Source organism: Carettochelys insculpta, chromosome 25 (genome assembly GCF_033958435.1).
Source record: "Carettochelys insculpta isolate YL-2023 chromosome 25, ASM3395843v1, whole genome shotgun sequence".
Classification (NCBI taxonomy): domain Eukaryota; kingdom Metazoa; phylum Chordata; order Testudines; family Carettochelyidae; genus Carettochelys; species Carettochelys insculpta.
In genome coordinates, this window is record NC_134161.1 from 8,141,869 (window position 1) to 8,165,258 (window position 23,390).

Below are 23,390 nucleotides of genomic sequence, written 5' to 3' on the forward strand. Positions count from 1 at the left end.
GATGTGTGGCATTGGAGAATTAACTCCATCCACAGTCACAAGCAGGCTCACCAGGCACTTAGAACAGAGCTGAAACCCACTGTCTGCCATCTGAGGCAATTTTGGGCAGCTGTTGCATAGTGTTTTTATTGTTTAACTCATTCGAAAATTATTAAGAAAGAGAAAAGAGATGCTACATTTCAGACTGTGACAACACAAAGCTCTGTTCTGTTTTTTACTGTTTTTTTCCACCTCTGCCTCATTCTCTCGCTTCTAAATTCGCTCTCTCTAGATGAGAGGAAAGTTCCGTTTAAATGCAGAATTTTCATGTTGGTCCAGAGCAATAAATAGGCTACTGCTTAGCTGATCTGACAAACGCTATCGTGTCTCTTTTGGAAAGAGAGTCTGAACTTTAGGTATGTGTTTTATTGCTCAGTGAGCTTCTTTTTCCTCCTGGACTAACCTAACCAGCAGTTCAGAGACTCAGATGGAAACACACCTGTTTCACCACTGGAGTTCTACTCGACAGACTTTGTAATGAGGGAGTTTGCAAATTTCTCACAGTTTACTGAATTGCCAGCCTGAAGGGCTGATGATCTATCCAGCAGAGGGGAAATTCACAAAATAAGCTTAGTTTCTGACCAACTTTAACCTAACAAAACAATTGGAATTACATCTTTATCTGAACAATTTTGGGTTACAAAACTGATTAAAGTGTGAGCCAGCAGTAGGCAAAATCAGCAACACAGCAGGCCTATGATGGGAGTGCAATGTGCAGAGAATAGGAAAGAGATGTGGGCAGATTTGAGGATGGATTCCCATTGCAGAGGCATTTCCAGTGGCAGAGCATTGCTGCTGGTAGGCTGGAAAGGGTTCCTTGGGGTTTCAAAGGGGGCAGTACATTTCTGAGAATTGTAATTGACCTTAAATTAGCTCCAGGGCCAATGACCTGTCTGCATTAAATTGCATGCTTTTGAATCATTTGTCAGTGCAGGACTGAAAACCCAGGATTCTGAATTCAGTTCAAGTGCTGGTGTGCATCTGGACTGAATCCAGGTCTCCTGTGTTATCTAGATTGAACTCAGAGTTGACCTGTCCTCTAATCTTTTCTATCTGTGTGCAGAATAAATTTTGTTCTGTGTGCTAAGGCATGTGCAAATGTGCACCACGAGTAGATACATGCTGCCATTTGTGGGCACTCTGCTAATCAGCTGAGCAGCATTTGATTCTCTCATGGGAAGCCACTTAAGCACTGAGCTTACAGGGAATGCCGTGAGTTAAGCTACATGTTCAGCATTGAGCTCACAAATTGACTTTGGGACATACAAGGGGGTTGAAGTATATTTAAGACATACAAAAAAATGTGACCTTAGATCTCTGGGTGATAAGCACTTTGGAAATAGCTTGTGTAGGTGAAACTTTTGACCCCCAAAGCACTGGACTTCAGGAAGCGAGGTTCATGCTTCCATAATGTTGCGTAATCAAGACTCTGACTTGGAAATAACAGTTGCTTTTGATTGATTGTTGGCTGTCAGTATATCCCCAATGGTATGAAAGCTATTTTAAGCGATTTAATGGCACTTAATAAACTTAACTGGGAAAGGTCAACAAAACAGTGTTTTTATAGCAGCGTATAAACCATCCAATACCATCTGTTCCCTGTTGTTATTGTAAAAATGCCATTTCATTAGATCCTGGCTGGATCATGAATTAAGTAGCGATATGTAAGAAACATGCAATAAACTCATCTGTTTGCTTATGCTATGATCCTGTTCATCAGTATTTGCGCTAACTTTTTCTGTCCACATGGCAGATTTTCCCTGTGTATGGGAGAATAAATTTTATGCGCAGAGGCATGTGCGGGTGTGCACCACCAGTAGAAAGAAAACCCCTCACTGTGAGTGCTTTGTTAATCAGCTGGGCAGCATTTGAATCTCTCCTGAGTGGCTGCAGAAGCACACAGCTTACAGGGAACACTGCTGCTCACAGCGTAAAAGCACAAGGGGAGTGGATGAGTACAATGCAGGGCTTTTAGTCTCCTGGATCACGGTGGAGCCCAGCCTCTAGAAGGCGATAATAATAATTGCTGTCTGAAAATCGGCTGGGGGTCATTATAGGGTGAGTTGCTGAGTCTCAGCACAGCTCCAGGCTGAAAGACCTCCATCTCACTGAAACAATCCAGGCTGTTGGAATTAACAGGTCCTTCTGTTGACAGTGCCAGCAGATTGGACAAAGGCTCAACAGACACTTGCATTGTTCTTAGAGGAGTCCCTTTAAGGGTAGGGGAGAGGCATTGGAGAATGATTGTGCTCTTGCATGGGGGTTGTAGCTACATAGAAAATGCTACAGTAAAACTCACATTTTTAGTGTTTTCAGTTTTCCTCTATTTAAAACTAGTCCAGTGTGTTCTTTAGGATCAGGGCCTTATACATTGAGATAATGACCCAAGGGTTGTAGCAGAAGCCACCCCTGTCTCTTGGGAGACTGCTAAAAACACTACTAAATCTTCTGTAGTAACACCCTTCATTAGGGGACAGCATGCATCGGGGATCTGCAAACATTTTTACAGCAGTTTATATTCATCTCAAAATACAGACATTTCTTTGGTGAACACCTCCACTCCTACGCGCACTGTCCTTTGTCGTCCCTATGACAATTGCAGCAATCATTCACACAGAAAGGTATATTAAGAAAGGGCTGATTTTTAGCTACTGTTCTAGTGTGGTTTAGCAGCTGAGTAAAAGGAAGAGGAACTGGTGGAATGAGATCAGCGGTCTTTTTAACCACCCAGTGTAGTTTTAGATGTAGTTTTTATGGCCCAACTTTGAAGTGCTCATCAACTTGGGGCTCCTATTTAAGATTGTTGAAATCCTTTTCAAGAGAAAATGTGGTCATATTGTGTGTGCATGTCGTTGCGTGTGTGCGTTAATGGAAATTTCTGCCAGACCCTTCTCTTTTAATAGTTGGGGGCGGGGGCGAGCTAATAAGAAAACCAAAAATATGTGAACACTGATAGCCTAAATCCAAGAGATTTATAGGTTTCAGATAACATTTTGTTCAGTTTTGGCACATTTGAGGGAGGGGGAGTGAATGCAAACCTAAAGCCTCTTTGAATTAAAAAGTACTTGTGTGGATGTGCAAAACCAACTTTAAATTAAAGCTTTATCTATCTTCAGAATTTCCCACAAGACCCAACAATGTGACCAGCTCTGCTTGAGATACGTTGGGACTTAACTTTCAGAGGCATGTAGCATCTGCGCCTCCCATTGACTCCAATAGAGATGGCCATTGCTCCACAGCTGTGAAATCCCAAGTGTGTCTAAGCCAAGTCACAAATTGGTGGCCTCTTCTAAAAGTTTTTGCCCATGATTCTATAGCAGAAAAGCCCTCAAAATGTCTGAGGAGGAGACGTGCATTATGACTGGGGAGAGAGGCAGTGGAGCCATTTGTTGCTTAAAAAAGTTCGAAGAAAAAAGCAGTCAAGCAGCACTTTAAAGACTAACAAAATAATTTATTAGGTGAGCTTTCGTGGGACAGACCCACTTCTTCAGACCACTTCTGAAGAAGTGGGTCTGTCGCATGAAAGCTCACCAAATAAATCATTTTGTTAGTCTTTAAAGTGCTACTTGACTGCTTTTTTGTTTTGACAGTATATGGACGAGCACGGCTCCCTCTCTGTTACTATTAAAGTTCAAAGACTTACTGTAAATTTTTCAGGATTAAGATTTACTTATACATCTCTACATATTTTATAGATGGGACTAGACGAAAGTGAATTTAAATAAGGATGTTAGTCTGCACTTAATGATGCTGTTATTAGACTTCACTTGGCAATGTATCCCCAGACATAAAGTTTTAAAATCAACCTTTTAAAATATTAAATTAATCTTTTGGTCCTGCCAGATGGAATAATAAATAAAAGTCAGTTCCTCCTCATTACCCCGTCACATTCATGGGCCGGCTTAGTATTCACGAGAAATTAACTAGTCTTGCGCAGATCTGTAAAAACTAAATACAAAAAATTGCAAGCCCAGTAGGGAATTAGGAATCTGCCATATCTCTTTGAAGGAACTGGTTAGTTTGTATGGGTGTCTCTTTTCTGGACTGGATGTAATCAGAACTGCTTAGCTGTGTGTCTTAGTTCCAATACTACAACAAGCTATGCGGATTTCTCTGTAGCGCAAGAGCTACAGTCTTGTGCTTTTGGAAAAAGTGGATACGAGTTTCCACCACGCACACGCACTTTACCGCAATGAAGTTCGAAGTAGAACACAATTTGAAGTATGGTGACAGCTGTCAATTGAGATGATATGTCCTTTCCTTGTTACCAACCTAAAACTCCAGGAGACTAGAATGCTCATTATCGTGTTCCAGATGAGTCCTAGATAACCCCCCATGTTTGCTGCAATACAATAAACCACTATCTAGTTTGGATGACATATTTAGTCCTGGTATGCTGAGAGTTACTGCAGAAAGTATAATTGGGATTGATTTGACTCCTTAAACAGAGAGGTGATTTTGACTATCACCTTTTAAAATATGGGGATCCCCTGCTTTAAGTGAGTAGGGACCTTATTAGCTGTGAAATTTACTCTCATCTAGCTCAGATCTAGTAGGATGATGGACTCTAGGAGGTATCTGGAACCTGTTCTCTGTTCCTGCTGTCAGAGGGAGAAAAGCAGGCTTCCCTGTTGTCAGTCTGGGCAGACTGGCGTTCTAGGATGGCACATTCCCTGTGTTTAAGGCTGCATCTGACTTTCTGCAGTTTTCTTTCTCTATCATGTGTGTTCTCCAGGAAGGACACGTATTTCAGGTGCATTCAGATTGAGAGTTTATGGAAAAAAGGATGAGCCACAAAGTTCAGATCCCAGCTTCTTCAGATCTGGAGGTACAGTGATTGACGTGGGCCTTCTCTATGTCATGATAGATGAAGGAGAGTAAAAGGAAGCCAAGAAAAAAAAGTTGATAGGTGGGTTTTGGAGGTGCTACCCTTCTCTTACCAAGCTGTTTTATGATTTAAATTAGCCAGTGGGCAGACTGACTTTCAGATGTCCTGCAGTCAGAGTTCTTGGCCTGTCAAGGAAGTCACATCACAACCACCTGCACCAGTCACATCACAAGGTAACGATCGACTGTACAGGCTTTGCAGATAACCATGGTGCTTGTATGTGAGTGGAGCAGAATAGCTGGTATTGCCTGAAGGAATGCTCAATGGGAATGCTTGCCAGGACATCTGTGGGGGGAAGACACCTCTTACAGGAATAACTAGCTGCCATGTGTTTCCTTATCCGAAGCTGGCTGGCTTTAGCGCCCTGTAAACTGGAGCCAAACGGGGAGAGGATGTCCTTTTGTGGATATATCTAGCTGCCTGCCCATCTGCCTGTCATCTGTTCCCATACACACCCATCTGTCTGTCTCAGCGATGCACATTCCGGTAGTACCCAAGTACCTATAGTGTGGACAATACAAAGTGCAGAGCCCAGTGCTTGCATCAACTAAATGAACTGATTTAATTTCTAACCCGCCTCAGTGATGTTCTCAATCATTCCTGGTACAATCTGTCACATGACCAGGCAGATTTCTTGGGTGACCTGAGAAAATAAACAAATGGGACTGACTGGAAATCTCAATGTGTCACATCTCCTTTATACTCTGCTTCTTGCATCTCAGGCTAAGTGCCGGCCCCAGATGACTGACAGCTTTACAGCTGCCACTCCAAAGTCTGACTTGTCTTCAGCTAGAACCGTGTCATAGAGAACCCAAGCTTCCTAGCCAATATTTCGAGCACCACTTGTTTTACAGTAAATGCCAGACGGGAGGGGAAATGAAAAGGCGGGGGGTGGGGAAGGTGGGAACCTTGTAGCGCAAAGATGATTCTGTTTTTCAGCTGCCCAAACACACCAAAAACATGTCTCTAATAGCTCTGATGAAGCATCCGCTTTGCTTGTTTTAAAATAACAACAACAAGCTCTCGCTGTGGGTGAAGTGTGCCGAGTTGGAGCGTTTCTCATTAGAGGCAATCGGATCGCTGTGAACTTGTGTATTTATTTATTTATTGCCTGGTGCAGCAGTGGCTGGTGTTCTTGAGCTGAGCTGGAGATGCACCTGAATAACTGAGCAGGACATGCGCAATAGGTCGTCTATTTCTCTCGTCTGCTCTCCAGTCCTGGGCAGACCTCACTTTCCACCATGGGTGCTGGAACCGATTTCATAGTGGGGGTTCTGAGACCCATTGAACCTAGCTGTAAATTGGGTATACAGTGGAAACCCTTTCAAGACTGCCACACCCCAGCACTCTTAGTTCTGGTACCTTCCACCTGGCGTGTTTAACCCTTAATGGAGCTCAGTAAATGAAACCCCAAATCCCAGAATCAGGGAGTCTCAACCTGACTTTTTGGTCCCAGCTGGGGATTTCTCTTTTTTTCTTCTTTTCTTCCCACCTGGGGTTTCATTATAAACTCTCCAGGCAGGCCAGATTGGTGTGTGTTCCCAGGTTTCCCAAGTAGAGTTACCAACTCTTGAGTGAAGCTTTTCCATGAGGGTTTTTTCCTCCTCCCTACATGACATCATTTCATTTTCTTAAAATCTCCTGTTCAAATCTCCTGGGTTGCTTTCGATAGTCACCAGGAGGCTGACGCTGATTCTGGGAGACTCTTGGCCAGTTCTGGAGGGTTGGCAACCCAATTCCCAATACTTTGTGTTGAACCTGGATGATAGCAGTATAGGTCTGGATCGTGGCAGTGGGAGCAAGGCGGGATGGGACAAGGGTGAGTAGTGCAGGAGTGCTGGCATTGTGCCTTCTGTGTATTGATTTTCATGGATAGGAGCTCAGAAGCAATGTGTGTGATCTGTACAAAAAATGCAATGGGTTTGCTTTTGCCTGCTGATTACCAGGGGGCTGTGCCCACAGTGCATTGTGGGAACGTGCCCCCCGTTTCTCCCCCGTCCCTGGAAAAGGAACCATTTCCTTTCTGAAGCTCAGTCAAGCCTGGCTACCACCCTCACAGGTGTCACTGTGCACCCTTAAGTTAATTCTTATGCGCTTATCCCAGAATCAGCGGTCTCAGCCTGAAACAGCTGGTTAATAGGGTATCAGGAATCTTTCCCTAGTGGCAGGTTATTCCACAACTTTCTACCACAAGGGTTTTGCCCCTCTCATTGAAGCAGTTGGTGCATGCCACTGGAGACAGGATAGTAGACAAGATGGACCCTGGGTCTGATCCTGTATTACAGTTCATGTGATGAGGACAGAGACCGATGCCGTCAGCTGGTCCGAATGGCAGCTCCTGGGGTTGGCTTTGTGGCTTTTAGGCCCCAGCTGAAGATTTCTCTTCTTGCTTCACTCAGTGGTTTTCAACCTTTTTTTTTTCATTTGCAGATCACTGAAAAAATTGGGTAACCCTGGGCCAGGGGTCTGCAACCTGTGGCTCTGGAGCCACATACAGCTCTTTAAGGAGTCATTTGTGGCTCCTGATGCTATAATTGAAAAGAAAAAAACCACTCCTGATTATTTTCAATAACTGGTGAACGACCAAAGCCCAGTAAGGACCAACTCAAATGTAAATAGCAACTGATGTGTGAGCTCCAAATGCTAGATAACTCCCGCTTTAATATGTGCAGTGTATTGTGGGATGTGATCCTGTATCTGTGTTGTGATCATGTTGCTAACAGAGTCCTATTCACATGCATTGCAGCTCTCAAATTATTGAGTTTTTTTTTATCAAATTAGAAAAAAAATGGCTCTTCTTGCTATTTTGGTTGCCAACCCCTGCTGCTTTGCATAAGCTGCGGCTCCCCAGAGATCTGCAGACTACAGAGTAAAAATCACTGACCTTGTCAACAAGTCAACATCCTACTTTAACTTCCCATATGCCTTCTGCATGTTTCTCTCTCTTATTTTCACCCTCCACTGTTAGAGCAGCACTCTATTTCACATTTCAGCCAATTTGCTTTATTTCACCTGTCAGTTCTTAAAAAAAAAAAAAAAGCTTCTGCAGCAAAGTGATGCATTTCAGAGCTTTAACAAGGCTCCCAATTGCTGTAGCTAGTCGTCTTGGTGTGTGCATGTGTGTGTGTGTACACGTCGTACAGCAGAGCCTCCCAAATCCATACGTCGCTAACCAATGCACTGCAGGGGCCAATTCTAATGTAATTAAGGCTTGATTTACACCCATGGGCTTCTGCTTTCATGGGAGTGATGATGTTTTCAAACCCATCTGGGGAAGATAAGCGCTGGGCCCTTTATTAGTCACAGACCAGAAAACCATGCGCTCTCCCCAGTGAAGATTTAATAGCTAGGCCCTGCCACGAGCTGTTCTTAACGAGACCCAGTAAACTGCAGTGCAGAAGGTTTGCTAGTACACTGTGAAGTATTTGTATTAATTCCCAATGCCAATCTATTTTTGCTGGCTAGAAACAAGCAAACAAACAAAAAGTGCACAATACTCTCTCCCCCACATAAGACAGATTTGAATAGGCAGATGGTATTACACCGCACTTTGATGGACAGCAAATTTGGCCCCAGGAGATGGGAGATCAAGAGTCAAGTGCCTGCTGTTGAAAAATATTTCTCCCATCACTCCCACTCAGGCCCACTCGCTTCTGGAAATATCCAGATGGTGAGAGCTGATTCGCTGGTGTTAGCACAGCACAGAGATGTTGTGAAATGAACAAACAAAGCGCATTCTGTGCACGTGTGTGTGAGAGTCACAAGTGTAGTAAATCATAATTTTTCTGGTAATTAATACAAATATCGGACCTGCCCCCAGTCATGGATCCAAGTACACAACATCCTATTGTATGCTTTGTACTAGGTTAGACCTAGGAATCTGAATCCAGCATGAGGGTCAGACTTGGGGGTAATACAAGACTTCACCAGGACTGTTTGCGTGGATCCAGCTGCCATATCCGGGCCTGATTTATTGATAAAATTATGCACCTGGTTGATGTGCTTCTACAGATATTGAAAACTGGCCAATGAAAGTTACCCTGACAATCAGATTTTTCATTCTCTGCCTGCTGAGGAGCGATTAAGATCTGCTCTGCTTCGTGCTGATCTCTGTTTCCAGGTTACTGACCTTTGGCCTTTTTTCCTAGCTGCTATTTTGGATGATCCGATGGAGTGCAGCAGAGGCGAGAGGCTATCCATTACACTAGCGAAGAATCGTATCAACCGTGCACCAGAGCGAGCGGGGAAGGCCAAAGTGGAAGTGGACATTTTTGAGCTGCTGAGAGACAGCGAATATGAGACAGCTGAAACCAGTACGTACCTTGCAACGTGACCGTTTCTTTCTTTGCCTCTGAGTGTGAAGCACAGTGGTGAAAGTCAAGGAGTGCGCCCTGGTGCATGTCTCCAGGAAGAGCTGGCTGAGCTGAGGCAAAAGCCAGCAGGGAGCTATTTAGAGAGCTGGCAAGGACCGGGGTTGCAAAGGGACAGGACCTGTAAGAAATTTGGTGTTATTTTTATTCTTGGTGATTGCCCCCCACACCATTGGAGAATAGCCTTCTTATAATTCACAGGGGCCCCTCCGTATGGTAAGCACTACTGTGCCATCAGCAGAGGAAAAACCAAAAGTCCAGGTCTGTGTACTGGGTGGCGCTCTAGCTTTGACTGTATCTTAGGAGATGTCTCTACTTACTGTGCTGCGATTGCTCCTCCACGAGTTGTTTTGACGTGTGTGTGAAGACGCAGGCAAAATCGATCTCTCTGGGCTCAGCCATCAACCCTGGGACTCCACACTGAGGCATAGAGTAAGGGACTTTGGCGTGAGCCCGAACAGCCCCGATCTACACCAGGGAAGAAAGTCGGTCGTGATAAGTTGATTCTGCCTATGCAAAGAGCATGGCTAGAACTACCTATCTGGGATCAACTCAGATCCCTAGTGTAGACTAGGCCTTAAAGGCACAGGTTTGTCACAGCTACCCGTGCAAAGCAGGATCTAGGCGCAGTGTAGTGCTCCTTTGTAAAAGTCTGTGTGCCCTCTGGTGGCGCTCACAAGCTATTTAAAGGTGTATTACCCATTTTTTAGTGGGATCATCATGCTGCTGAAGTATAATGCCCTGCCCCAGTCTCAGTAGATGAGAGTATATCTGTGTCTCTGTGCTATGCAAGTGCATCATTTCTGGTAAAGATGCTGTAATTTTGGAGGTTATTCTGGGCTCAGCTGAGAGGTCCAAATCCAGACAAATCACATAAAACAGGGCTACGTACAGCCCAAGACAGGGGGTCCTCCACTCTAATGTACCCAAACAATTCCCTTGTGCACTCCAGGTTCTCATGTGTCACAAATCAGTACTCGAGTCTGAGGGAGTGGGTGTTCGTCTTTAAGGTGCTTTAGGGCTGCTTGGTTTTTCTTTTTTTTTTAATTTGTGAAGCTGCCGCCTAACCCAGTCACCCCTTCCAGCCCTCTGGGACTCCTTACCCAGGTGAGAGGTTCTGAAAAACAATCTCAACAAATCTGAACAGGTTCTTCCATTCCCAAAGGAACCGGCTACATTCCCAGGCCAACATATACCTCAGCTCATGCCCAAAAGAGCACACTGTACCGGTATTTAGAATCTAACATCCTAAGGTTTTTCGATTGAAAGGAAAGGAAGAATAGGTTGAGAGTAAAATTGTTAAAGCAACCAAATTACAGACACTGGTCACAAAATTCTTAATGCTGAGGTGGAGCAGGCTGCTATTGTAAGTCTCTGGATTACATCCTTTGTTAGGATGGGTCATCAATCCTGCCACTGCTGCCACCATCGACGCTGCCATGCACTTCTCCCCCCAAGCGCTGGGGGTGCGCAGAGTGGCACAGTGCTCCCATGGCTCTGAGCATTTTATTGCTCAAAGAGCCATGTGTGGTTCCAGCATGCATGCCCCCTGAAACTTCTCTTTGCCCCTGCTGTGCTGGACAGGAGCCGGAGGCAGAGCCAGGTGGCAGAGGCGGGAGCCGCAAATGGCTCCTTAAAGAGCCACAAGCAGCTCAGCACCACCCAGCTGCCTTTTAAAATGGAGCTGCTGTCAGCTCCACAAGCTGGATAAAAAGGCTCTGTGGGCTGGATTCTGACCTGCAGGCCACTTGTTGGACACCGCTGCTCTGTGCCAATGGGAGAGAGCTCTCTGTTTAGCATCAGTGTCTCCTGTAAGCTGAGTGCTTGGATGGCTGCCTAGGACAGATTCACGTGCTGCCCAGCTAATTATCAGAGGATGCACAGCTGCCCATAGCCAGCAGCCTGTGTTTTTTTATAGGTGGTGTACATCTGTGCTTGTGTTGGCACACACAACAAAACTTATTCTGCACATGGATGGAAATAATTAAAGGGAACGTTGATCGGCATAACAAAACCACCCCCCTGAAGACAAGAAACTGCTGCTGCTGTAGTGCAAGAGGTTAATGGGGCAATTTACTCGCACCCCTGCCCAACAGAAATGATCTCAACACTCAGTTATAGTGTAGCCAGAGCCTGAAATTTGAATGTGTACCAAATTTCCTCAATAGATCTGTCTACCAAGTGTTGTCTACTCTAGAAAATTAGATTGACTCAGCAACATTGCTCAAGAAGAGGTAAAAACTGCACTCATTTATGATGATGTTAAGCCCGCCTCACTCCGTACAGAGTTCTGGGTGGATGGACCTCTCAGGGAGATGGATTAACTACAACAGGGGGTTGCTGTGATGGATGTCTTCACTGAAGTGCTACAGGAGACCAGTGTAACCTCTGTGGCATTTTAAGTGGAGACATGTTCGACTTAAGGCATGTCTCAGCTTGGAACAAAGTGGGTTTTGCAACGTGTTAGCTCAGATTTCTCATTTGACACTTTTTTAAATTCCACTCAGTGCTTGGTGTCAGCAAAGGCAAATGCCATAGCTGGTCAAGTGTTTTAAGCCTCCAATGTATTTGTTTATGCTTGGTGCTAAGTGATGTTTCCAAATGATGGTATGTTGTGTGTTAAAACTCTTGAGCTGTTTTCCGAGAGGAAAAGTGCAGCCGATATTGCTGTCAGCTTCCCTAAGGTAGACTTACCAGTAGTTTAGATGTGCCTGTAAGCTTTAGATTCCCGTTTGTCACATCCACATACAGGCTGGCTTGATTTTTATTTCTTTGAATACTGAGGAATGTTTGTAAGTCAGATGTCACCTAAGTCCTCTGGTTATGTGTGGTTTTCCCATCTCCTCCCAGCCCTGCCAAAGTCTCCTGATCATATAATTGCTGGCCCTTACAGAAGTGTCCTCTAGAATTCAATAGAATATGACTACCTCCCAACAGAAATTTTTTACATTTACCCATAGAATCATTGAAATGAATGGCTGTAGGAGACATCCAGAAGGCATGTCATGCAGACCCCAACAACAAAGCAGAATTAATATCCATAGATCGTCCCTGATAGGTGTGTCTCATTGGTTCTTAAAAACCTCCCGTGATGGGGATTCTACAACCTCCCTAGGTAATCTGTTCCAGTGCTTAATCATCCTTAGTGATGAAACGTGTTTCCTAATATCTAACTGAATGCTCCTTGCTGCAAACTAAGTCAGTTACTTCATATCCAACTCTCAGAGAAGGAGAGAAGAATCGATCTCTGTCCTCCTTATAAAGCAACCTACTTATGTGAAGCATTGCATCCCCACCTTCTCTTTTCTAACATAGCCTAGCAAGGTTGTAGTTTTCCTCTACAAGTTGGTTTTAAAAGCCTGTGGAAAGGGTGTTATATAGAAACACAAGATGGGTAGGGTGATATTTTTTATTGGACCAACTTCAGTTGGTGAGAGAGATGAGGTTTCAAGCTACTTAGAGCTCTTCTTCAGGTCTTTGTCAGCTCAAAAGTTTGTCTCTTTTGCCAGCAGAAGCTGAGCCAATAAAAGATATTATCTCACCCACTTTAGCCATCTAGTATCCTGGGACCTACCTGGCTACAATACTGCAGATGTCAAGTTATGTCAGTTTTTAAAGCCATTTCTGCACAACTCCTATTCAGCGGTTTATTCTCTGTGTAGCTCAGTAGGATTTCCCCATAAGGGTGAGACTGTGGGCGCTGGCTGGGTATCTTTAGTTGTTTAGTTTTCATAACCTTCGGCCTTGATTCCTGCAATTATGGAGCCCCCTTACTGGGCTGTTATGTTCAGTGGGAGTTGTGCTCATCACTGTGCTGTGGCAGGGTTCTTGGTGGCACACAGGAGGGTTCTCCATGCACTTGTGGCCTGAAGATTCTGCTCCTTGACTTTCCAAATAGGAGTCTGTGTTGTAAATACTGTAGAGGTCAGGAAATACTTGTGTTTCGGACAGTGCATCAGCAGATGGGGAGACAGGTTAGATACCCCCACCCCACCCCTGGGCTTGTTTACATTATGGCTGCTAGAGTGGCATAGTTACAGTGCTGTACTGGCATTGCTGTAGCACCCCAGACATTTCCCACACCAGTAGAAGGGTGTCTTCCATCTCTGTAGTCAGGACAGCCCTATGGGGTGGCATGGAGAATCCAGGGTTTATATTGCGGGGCTGGGGGTGGATTTTTTTTTTCCTTTTCTTCCCTTCTCCTCCTACTTCCTCCTGCACCCCCCTCCCACATCCCCTGGATATATAAACCCTGGATTCTTATTTTTGCTCCAAATCTGAAGTGGGTCTTACCCAGGAAAGCTCATTGTTTAATAAATAAAATTGTTAGTCTCTAGGGTGCTACAGGACTGCTTGTTTTTGTGAAGCTCCAGACTAACACACCAGTACCTCCGTCGTCATATGTGTTATTGAACCTCTTCCAGGTGATGGATTTTCCAAGGTGACCAAATTGAACATAGTAAAAACCTTGCCGCTGATTCCTCTCTCCCTCATACGAGTGTAAATTTAGCAAGAGCTGGTTGGAAGTTTCCTGGTGCAACATTTTTATGCTGGAGAATACCAGTTCACCAAACATGAAATGTTTTCTGGAAACATGTCAATTTTGATGACATTGGAACAAAAACCTAGCATGCCATATACTGATAAGGCGATGGCATTCCATTTCTCCTTTTTCAGAGAAGAATGCTTTGAATTCCTATTTTGTGCTTCCTTTTAATTTCAGATTTCAAAATTCAGAAGCCTGCAATGTAATATAAATGAAAAAAAAGTGAAATCCAAATGATCAGTTTCAGTTGTATTTCATTTAACCCAATATGATTGTTGTTCAGAACTTTGCTTCTCAGAAAATTTCACTCTTACTTTGTTTTCAATATGTTTCAGAGTTTAAAAAAATAATAAATATGTGAAAATTCTTGCAAAATCCAGTGCCTCTTCAGTTCTGTAATTAACATCAATAAGGTTATTTATGATTTACATGTCTGGTAGAGGAGAATCAGGCCCTTCAGAATTAAGGATTGCCTGGATTTTTGAATGCCTGACTTATCAACTTTAACATGATGTAACACTGGGATTGCATTTAATGTTAGGAAATGTAATTTAGGCATTTTACCCTATCAAAACAAAACTTTTGTTCTTTAATATTGTTCTCAAATTTCATGCCTTTTGAATTGCTCCTAAATATCACAGCTTGTATATATAACTGATTGATTCTAGGAATGTTGCTGTTACATCCAAAAAATGACATTCTTGTATCACATGTGTTTAATACTTTGAGAGACGTAAGGCTTTTTATGGGTTCCTTTTCATTTTATTTTAAAACTATTCTTCATTTTTAAACTGAGTGTGGTATTTTATTGCATGTGGCTACAAATACGCCATTCATGGAACAGATAGAAAATGAACTAGTCTTAATCAGATTCATGCCTTGTTTGCCTCTGCCACTTTTTATCTAAAGGAAAGCAAATGTATCAACTTGTTCATGCAAGGAAAGTCTCTGTAAATTACTTTGGTTTGAAGTAAGCCTGCAGTAAAAGGGTTATAGATGGGGCAGTTTTGTCATTACAGGTAAAGGCTGCTTTTCTCGGTGTGTTTGACTTTTCAAATCTCTTTATAGAGCTCCAAAATGGGTTGTTTAATCACATCTTTATCTCAAAACACCTTCTCTTGAGTCCAGAAAGGGTCTGCTTTTGTACTTACCAATCTGTCTGCTCTGGTCTAATGCATCTTCTAAGAACCTAATCCAAACACCTCCAGGCATTTCAGCCACTAATGGGCAACAGGGGGATTTCTGTCTTTAAAGTACACACACAAAAAATGATATTTCTAAGTGCCTAGCTGATGCTTCCATATTCTGTAAGCCATGCCATGTTGTGCTGTGAACCCATCAGATCACACAAGCTAAGCAGGGCTGGGCCAGGTCAGTAATAAGTTATGGGAATACATAGGAAATAGTGTTGGTGATTTCAGAAAGCGGTGTTCTCACTTGGAGTCAGTACTCTCATGTGCCGCTGGGGTCATTGCACTGCTGGAAGTGTCATCTTTCAAAAGAGAAATGAGGCTGAATCATTTGTGGCAAGTAAAGATCTCACAATGCTTTTTACAGGAGCTGAGATGTTAGACCCCAGCCCGATTCCAAGCTTGCACAATTGCATCTGTAACCCCCTTGTGTTGTTTCATTTGGAGACTAGATTCTCCTTTACTGTCTGTTCCCAATTAATATAGAGGGCTGTGAAGTGTTGCTAAACAACTGCCACAATCTCCACCAGAGCGGGGTGCACTTGTAGGGGTGTGAAGTGCTTTCTTTTGAGACAGAGTTTAGGTATGAATTTGCCTTGTGCTTGGAGATCCCTGGAGAACAAGGGGGCTGTGACAGGGATAAGCCCAACCTCTAGATCTGCCACTTCTGAAATGTTGCGAAGTCCAGTTACAAAATAACATTGGACTCATGTGGCTCCAGCTCACCTGATGTCTAGGGCTCACCAGGCTCTCCAAAAGGAAGTGGACACTTCCATGCACCCTCAGAATGCACCATCCTACCCAGGTACGATGGGGAGAGGTGAAGCATCAAGACACAAGTCGAGCTTTTTGTCATTTCCCAGATGACAATGGTTTCAGCCGGAGCCTTAACACAGATTCTGATTGACTCCTCGATGGTCCAGCCTATGCCACTGATGATTTCAACATGCCTGTGCACAGGCATTCACGCAGGACAGCAGCTGTGTCACACCAGTGATGGGTTCCCAGAGCAACCCCCCAATGACCCAGCTGTGAGACCCCATGCAACACCCACCCCCAGCACTGCAGGCGCTGCCTCTGGCCCCCTCTCTGACCAGCCTGGCTAGGGATTACCTGGGGCAGGGGGCAGGCAGCTGCATCAGGGAGATGCCACCCCTCACTTTCTGCCATGCCATTCTGACACTCACCACTCTTCTCTCTGCTCCACCATGCTCTCCCAGCCTGCTGAGCCCAGCTTCTCTGCAAGCAGTGGGGAGTGGAGGCCATATCCTGCTGCCAGGGAGGAGTGGGGCTCAGCTGGCCCGATGGCTGGGTGCAGCAGAGCAGAGCAGGCTGCTGCTCACACTGTGTGGTGAGTGCGGGGGAGCTGGGTGAGGAGAGGGGAGATGGCCCCCTGCTGCTGCCCCCGCCTGCCTCCACTGCCCATGCCCTGCCCTGAGTAATCTTCCCTACTCCCATCCAAATGGCGGCTGCCATGGGGCCCCAAAAGTGCAGGGTCAGGGACAATCACCCCAGCTCATCCCGTGGACAGCACAGCTCTGCCCACATGGCTCCATGTGAGTCTTGCACAGGGAAGACTTTGCTCCACAAGATTGTTCCAAAGCCTGAGGGGGAGAAGGAGGCACCACTCATGGGGTTACATAATAGAGTATATAAAAGCCTAACGCAGGTGAAGATTAGTCCAGATCTTGAAGTTTGAGAGGAGCTGTTGGAGTTCCCCATCTCCTATGCCAGTGGCTGTGTTAGCATGTGTTGTTCTCTGGGTCCATTTTCAGCAGCCCACTTACACCAGAGGGAAATGTGGCAATGAGCTGACACTTCAGCATCCTACAGAATGGTGGTCTCAGAGCACACAAGACAGGTGGATGTAGTAGGTAGGATTAGGAGCCCGGACGTGAGCTACCTGCTGCAGTTTGTCTCCTTGGGTAAAGTACCTTGAGACAGAGTATTTGGATTACAGGAAGAACTCTCCGTACATGTCTAATCCTCTGCCTCCAGCATCTCCACTTTGTTGCCCTGTGTTTTCTCTAATTCCGTAGTATGTTTCTCTCTCTCAGTGATAAGCTGCCTGTTCTTCCTCTGACAGCCCTTGCAACTCAGTTGCTATGACTACTTAACCTATTCTCCCAGTCTCTTTATTCTTGGCTACCTGAGAGACAAAGAGAAAGTACTCACCAAACTTTCTCCCACATGCATGACAAAAATCCCCCCTAGGACTTTTGACTTATTCAAAGGTTCACAAACAGGAGAAGGAGCCGGTGCTGGATGCTGGCGGATGCCTGATACTCTGCAGAATAATTGAAGGCGCCCAGCTGTCACCAGGGACTGATGAATGTTGCTAGAACAGAAGGCACAGTTTGCAAATTACCGATATTCTTATTCAAAAAGGGTTATTCAAGAATTAAAAATGTCTTCAAATTTCTAAGCACAGAGAAGCAACTGTGAAGCTGCTGGAGGAAAAGACTGCATCTGACTAAACTGAACGGAGTGAACGAAACTAAGAGGAGACCTTTGTATGGCACTTACACTTCCTGTAGGGAGTAAGAAGCCTTAGTTTGCATCTTGGATACTGCAGAAGCGAAGTAGAATGTTAGCATTTCAGCTCAAGAGTGTCTGTGCAAAACTAGTAGAGGTCATCTATGACCACTTAACAGACATTTGGTGTCCCGCATGAAATGAATTTGATTGATCTCAAGCACTTCCTGGCAGGACACAAAAATAATCCATTACAATATATTCTGGTGTTTCACAGCAGAAAGACCAACCATTGAGTTGCTGGCTTGGAGATGGTTCCTTCAGATCTGGAAGGAGACAAATTGAGGGAGACGTCCGTAGGAAGCTTGTACAGGTCAAACCTCTCCAGTCTGGGATCTTGGGGACTTGACTGGTGTTGAATCAGAGAATTTGCCAGACCACAGCAGGACAGTATTGTCTAGTAACGTAACCAACCCTTCCACTGCTTAGTGGGCTCTCAGAAGACATTTAGGGGTAAATTAGAACTAAATAACAGCACAGAACACTGAGAGCCAGGACTGGTGGCTGTAAACAAACTTTATGGGAATGTGGGAAACTTGGCCACACCTATGAAAAGTGGTCGCCCAGCTAACTGAAATTATGCCGGATTACAGATGTTGCCAGACAAGTGTGTTCTGTATTAGAGAGGTTCAACCTATACTGCCTTGCCTTGGACTGTGGCCAGAGGCTTTCAGTGCTCTTAATTTTCCATGTTTCATTAGTGCTAACTGGACCCCTTTTTTTCAATAAAAGAGAATGATGGCATGATTGAGTTGGCCCCAGTCATCAGGATTTACTTTCGTCCAGTTTTCTAAGGTGTCAGTGACTGTTTTGTGTTTGTCTTCTTGGGTTTTGGTTTTTTTTTGTTGACTTTAGGAAGGACCTTTTTAGATGCTATCATATTTTTAATCTGAGGAGGCAAGTTTCTGGGAGGATGTCCTGACTTATTTTGCAGCGCACAAGGAACTCCCAAGCACTTTGTATGCATGAGTTAAGAAAACCCTGTAATCTGCTCACAGGCACCAGCTTCCTCCAGGCTTTGATGGTGCTGAAATGCTGGTCCGCTCCAGGCCGTGTCCCCAACCTCCCCCTTCCATATGTCTTGTCCCTCACCTGCCTCTTCCTACCTCTCTTCAAAGACCCACCCCACCTATTTCCGCTCTCCCTCCTGCATCCTTTCCTGCCAATTCCACCCTCTCCCTCAAGCACGGCTGGTCCCTGCTCCTCCCACTCCCTCCCAGCGTCTCCTGTACATTGCAGAACAGCTGCCTGTGGTGGGAGGGACAGTGAGAAGAGGATCAGCAGGACTTCCAGCAGACAGGAGATGCTGGTGGGAGGAAGGGGAGGAGGGGGCTGGCTCCTGGAGGGTCTAAGCACCCGCAGAGCTGGCATGTATCCATCTCCCTGTGAGGCAGTTAACCTCCTCCCTATTTTACAGAGGTACAGAGCGATAGCATGATTCACCTGAAGTCACAGACATAGACTGATGGATCCTAAGGCCAGAAAGGACCCCTGTGATCATCAAGTCTGACCTCCTGCAGAACACAGGTCATTGGACTCTTCTGCACTAATTTCCTGTTTGAACTAGAGCAGGTTTTTAAGAACAATGTCCAGCTTTGATTTTAAATGGCCCATGATAGAAAATCCCTCATGACCCTTGGTAAGTTGCTCCAGGGACTAATTACCCTTGCTGTTACGAATGTGCAGCCTGAATTTGTCCAGTGAGTGGATCTTGTTTTGCGATGGGTTGCACCTTGGGACCTGAATGGTGCTGGTGCTGGACTAAGGGAGATCAGTGCTCCCCTGCTGGCCACCAGCCCCACTCCCAGGGCCGTTGGCCTGCCGCCAGCCCAGGTTGCTGCCCTGGGCCCCCTGATCGCACTGGCTTCCTGCTCCTTGGCCGCAACTCCTACTCAGCAGCCACTGCTGGCTTCCCAGCCCTGGCCCTGGCTACTGCTTTCACTTCCCAGCTCCTGCCAGCTTCTCCACCCCAGCTGCAGCTCCTGTCACAGTCTCTGTGGCCACAGCTTTCTCCCACTCCTACCCAATGGGGCTCTCTGGTCCGGCAGCATCTGTGGTCTGGCAGGACTGCTCATGTTGCGGCAGGACCAGGGATATTGCCAGACCACAGAGTCCCTTGATTTCAGAGAATCAACGTGGAGATTGAAGAGCCCTTTATTATCAGACTTGTGTTACCCTGTGCGCTACTTATCCATTGGGAGCCAGTCACCCCTTCACCTTCTCTTTGTTATGATAAATGGATTGAGTCTGTCACCATACGCTATGTGCTCCAATCCGTTAACCATTCTCATAGGTCTTTTCTGAATCTTTTCCAATTTGTCAGCATTCTTCTTGAACTGTGAATTCTGTAACTGGACACAGGGCTCCAGCAGTGGTTGCACCAGTGCCAAAGACAGAGGTCGAATAACCTGCCGCCTCCTATTCAGGGGCCTCCTGTTTAGGCATCCAGAGACCACATTAGACCTTTTGACCACAGTGTTGCACTTCAATCTCATGATCAGATGCTTATCTACCAGGATCTCCCATCTTTCACAATTACTGCTTCCCAGGGTAGAGACCGCCCCCCCGCCATCATGTAACTATGGCTTGTATTCTTTGTTCTGTCTACATTTGATTAAATTAACCTCTGAATTGTTTGCTTGTCACCCACTTAACAAACAGTTGTGAGGTTAAGAATTGATTCAATGGTGTACAGACAATTCAAAGTAGTCTTCATGTGCCTTCTCTAAAAGGAAACAAATACAAACTTGGGAAGAGCATTGTTGTTGCTTCGACCAACAAGTGCAATGGAAATCACCCTGCAGTCGTACCGCCTTCGGTCCTTACAAACCCAGCAGGGCCAGGCCAGTACATGGGCAGAGTAGGGATGTTAACAGTTCACAGGTTTACCAGTTATGGTTAACCAGTAGTGGCAGGAGCAGCCCCCCTGCCTGCCGCGCCTTATTCCTAGCCTGAATTAGTGCCTAGTCTGAATCTGGGAGTGCCATGGGTGAGGGAACTCCCCGTGGGAGCTGCTGTGGTCTAGGAGCCATCAGGAAGGGATTGGTTAATTACTAAGGAGCCAACTGAATGGTTGTGCCATTAGGAGGGGCCTTATGGTTTGCAGCAGCAAAGACTTAAACGTCTCCTAAAGTGGGCATCTTAGCAACTTGCCGTCTTTCAGAAAAGTAGGAGCCAAATTCCAATACAGGTACTGCCTAATTCAGCCTTACCACAGGGTCTAGGAAATGCTCTTCACTTCCTCACTTAATTCTACATAGAGTTATTCTATCCTGTCAAACAACTGCTGCTTTCAGTGCTGTGATGTCTAGTTTTGATAGGTGACCAAGTCATCAGCAGGGCTTAGAGCAGAACCCAGAAGTTCTGGCTCCCAGCTTTCTGTGCTAACCACTAAATCTACTTTGTAGGTTTTAAGACCAGAAGGAACCATTATGATGATTGAGTCTCCCCTCCTGCGTAACATTCCCCTGGTGATTCCTGAATTGAGCCCAATCGTAGCTTGTCAAATCAGAGAGCATCTTATTGTGGAAGACATCCAGTCTGGATTTAAAACCTTTAAGTGACAGAGAATCCACCATATCTCTGAGCAAGGCAGTTCTAATGTTTAAGCGAACGACTGTTTAAGGAATACAACATTTTGCAACATTGAATTTGTCTAATTTCCCCTTCTGGCCAATGAATCTTGACTTTCGTGCCTGTGGTGAGGGACCTGGATGGAAGACCCAAAGCAAGAATTGTGTTCCAAGACAGACAAGCCACTTAATACCTACAAGACCGCAGCTTAGGTGCACAAACTTTTTTAATCACGAAGTTCAGAAGTATTTGCTTCAGAAAACTGACAATATAGTCGTGTAGGGAGAACAAACAACCTTTTGGGATCCGTCCTTGGAAGAAACTTATGTTCGTGCTTGTGAAGCAAATTCAGCATTGTATTTGTTCCCAGGGCTGCTTTGGTCTGATTGGAGAAGAGGTAGGAGAGTGATAATATCTCTCAGTTTATTAGCTAGCTAGTTCCAGGGATGTCTTTCAGAACAGCTCCTCACCCACATTATATTCAGAGGATCCTTTCCTGGGATCTTTGGGGTTCAGAAATGGCCAGATTTTTCGTTGCAATCCATGGAGGTTTCATTCCAACTAGTTACGACAGAGGAACAGCCCTAGATAGCTCGGAAGGGTTTGAATTCCACCATGGAGGTGATAACAATTGGGGTAGTCTTTGGTGACCTACCCAGCTCATTCATGCTGTGACTGAAAGCACAAAAGGTTCCAGTTTAACCCAGAAGACTTAGGGCGGGGAGAATTCAGCTCAATTTTACAGGGTCCTGTTACTAGCCTAGCAACCTGGTGGCATGGATTCACCAACTGAGCAGAATATGTAGCAAAAACCAACCAACTACAGTAATGTAATGCTTCTTGTTATTCAGTTCTTCAGAGGATGAGCTAGCAAGTTTATGCAGGTTTGGCTTCTGTGGATGTTGCTTTAACCAGGGTGGTCTCCTCCTTTCAGCATCTTCCATAAAGGTCAGTGGAAGATGTCCTGCAACCATGCAAGTGGAAACCAGAAGGATCAAGTCTGAAGGGAGAAGTGTTCTGGTTATGGGGCAAAGGGACCAGGCCATGGCTTGGGATGAAGGAGAAAGATTATTAAGGGGATCCCATGAGATTGGAGTGGAGGGTTTGCTCCGAGCTTTCGAGAGGAGACACCTGGTGATGATATGAGGTTTGGACATGTGGTGGTAGGATTTTCAGAAGGTTGGGGATGCTGCACAGCCTGAGTTGTGGGGCAGTGGGACTGTGGCACTGTAGTTGAGTGAGAGATGGACTGTGCAGAAGAGATTCGACCCTTTAGGAATCTCGAGGAATGGGGTGGTGATGACTCCATGAAGTCCCTGGCTGTGAGTGAATTTTTACTCTCGGTCCCCTGGGGGTGGGAAAGAAGACACAGTCGGCCTCAATACAGACCGAGAAGCTGGGATAAAGCCCTGTTGACTAACACATTTCCTCTCCTGCTCTCCATGGCGATGCCAGTGTGCCAGATTCTTCCGAAGGGGGTGGTAGCCGTGCTGGGACCTTCCTCAAGTCCAGCCTCAAGCTCTATTATCAGCAATATCTGCGGGGAGAAAGAGGTGAGTGTCATGCCCTCTGTGGGAATATCTCAAGGCTGGCTGAGTGACTGGCTGAGCAGCCTTGCAGGGCTCTTTTAGCCCAGAGATGGTGTTGCATGTCCACAGGGCTGCCAGATTGTATTGGAGGGGCCTGGCACAGAGAACATGGGCAAGAGGAATCCCATTGTTGGGTGTGTTGGAGGACTGGGGAGTACAAGGAGGGAAGAATAGTTCCTCTGGCTGCTTTTTCCAACTCGAGCACCTGCTGATGTCCACAGCAAATTCTCCTCCTAACACACGACTCAAGGCAACGTAAATGACTCTGGAGACCCTTGGGGCAGTCCAACCTCTGTCCTCACCCTGCATGGAAAGGTTACTTTGCTGTCTCTGCTCAGCATTGTCTGAATTCCCTATGATGCAGTCTCTCCCCTCGGCTTTGTTGCCTGCGAATGAGATTATTATTCGCCTTCCTCCCTCTGTTCCCATTAGACTCTCTGCCTTACAGCGGCAAGTGCAGAGCCAGCAGGGAACGTGTCATGCTGCTGAGTCACTGTCTCCTTCTGCTCTTCTGTCAGTCTCTTCCTCCACAGGTGACATCCAAGGTCTTACTGGTGTCCCTCCACTCATTGCTGCCTCCAGCTCCTCCTCTTGCTCTCCCTCTCCCAGGGCTGGCTGCTGCTCTTTTGCCAGTTCTAGGAAGGCCTCTTGCTGAGTTCC

General features: G+C 45.6%; 1 protein-coding gene across 1 annotated transcript in view; it reads left to right on the forward strand.

Annotated features, from left to right (window-relative positions):
* Window positions 1–23,390, forward strand: part of GRIK4 (glutamate ionotropic receptor kainate type subunit 4) — a 307,225-nt gene that overhangs the window by 185,485 nt on the left and 98,350 nt on the right. The window contains exons 3-4 of the mRNA XM_074977213.1: window positions 9,076–9,240; window positions 22,597–22,694. Of these exons, the coding sequence (XP_074833314.1) occupies window positions 9,076–9,240; window positions 22,597–22,694 (263 nt within the window). The remainder of the gene's footprint in view (window positions 1–9,075; window positions 9,241–22,596; window positions 22,695–23,390) is intronic.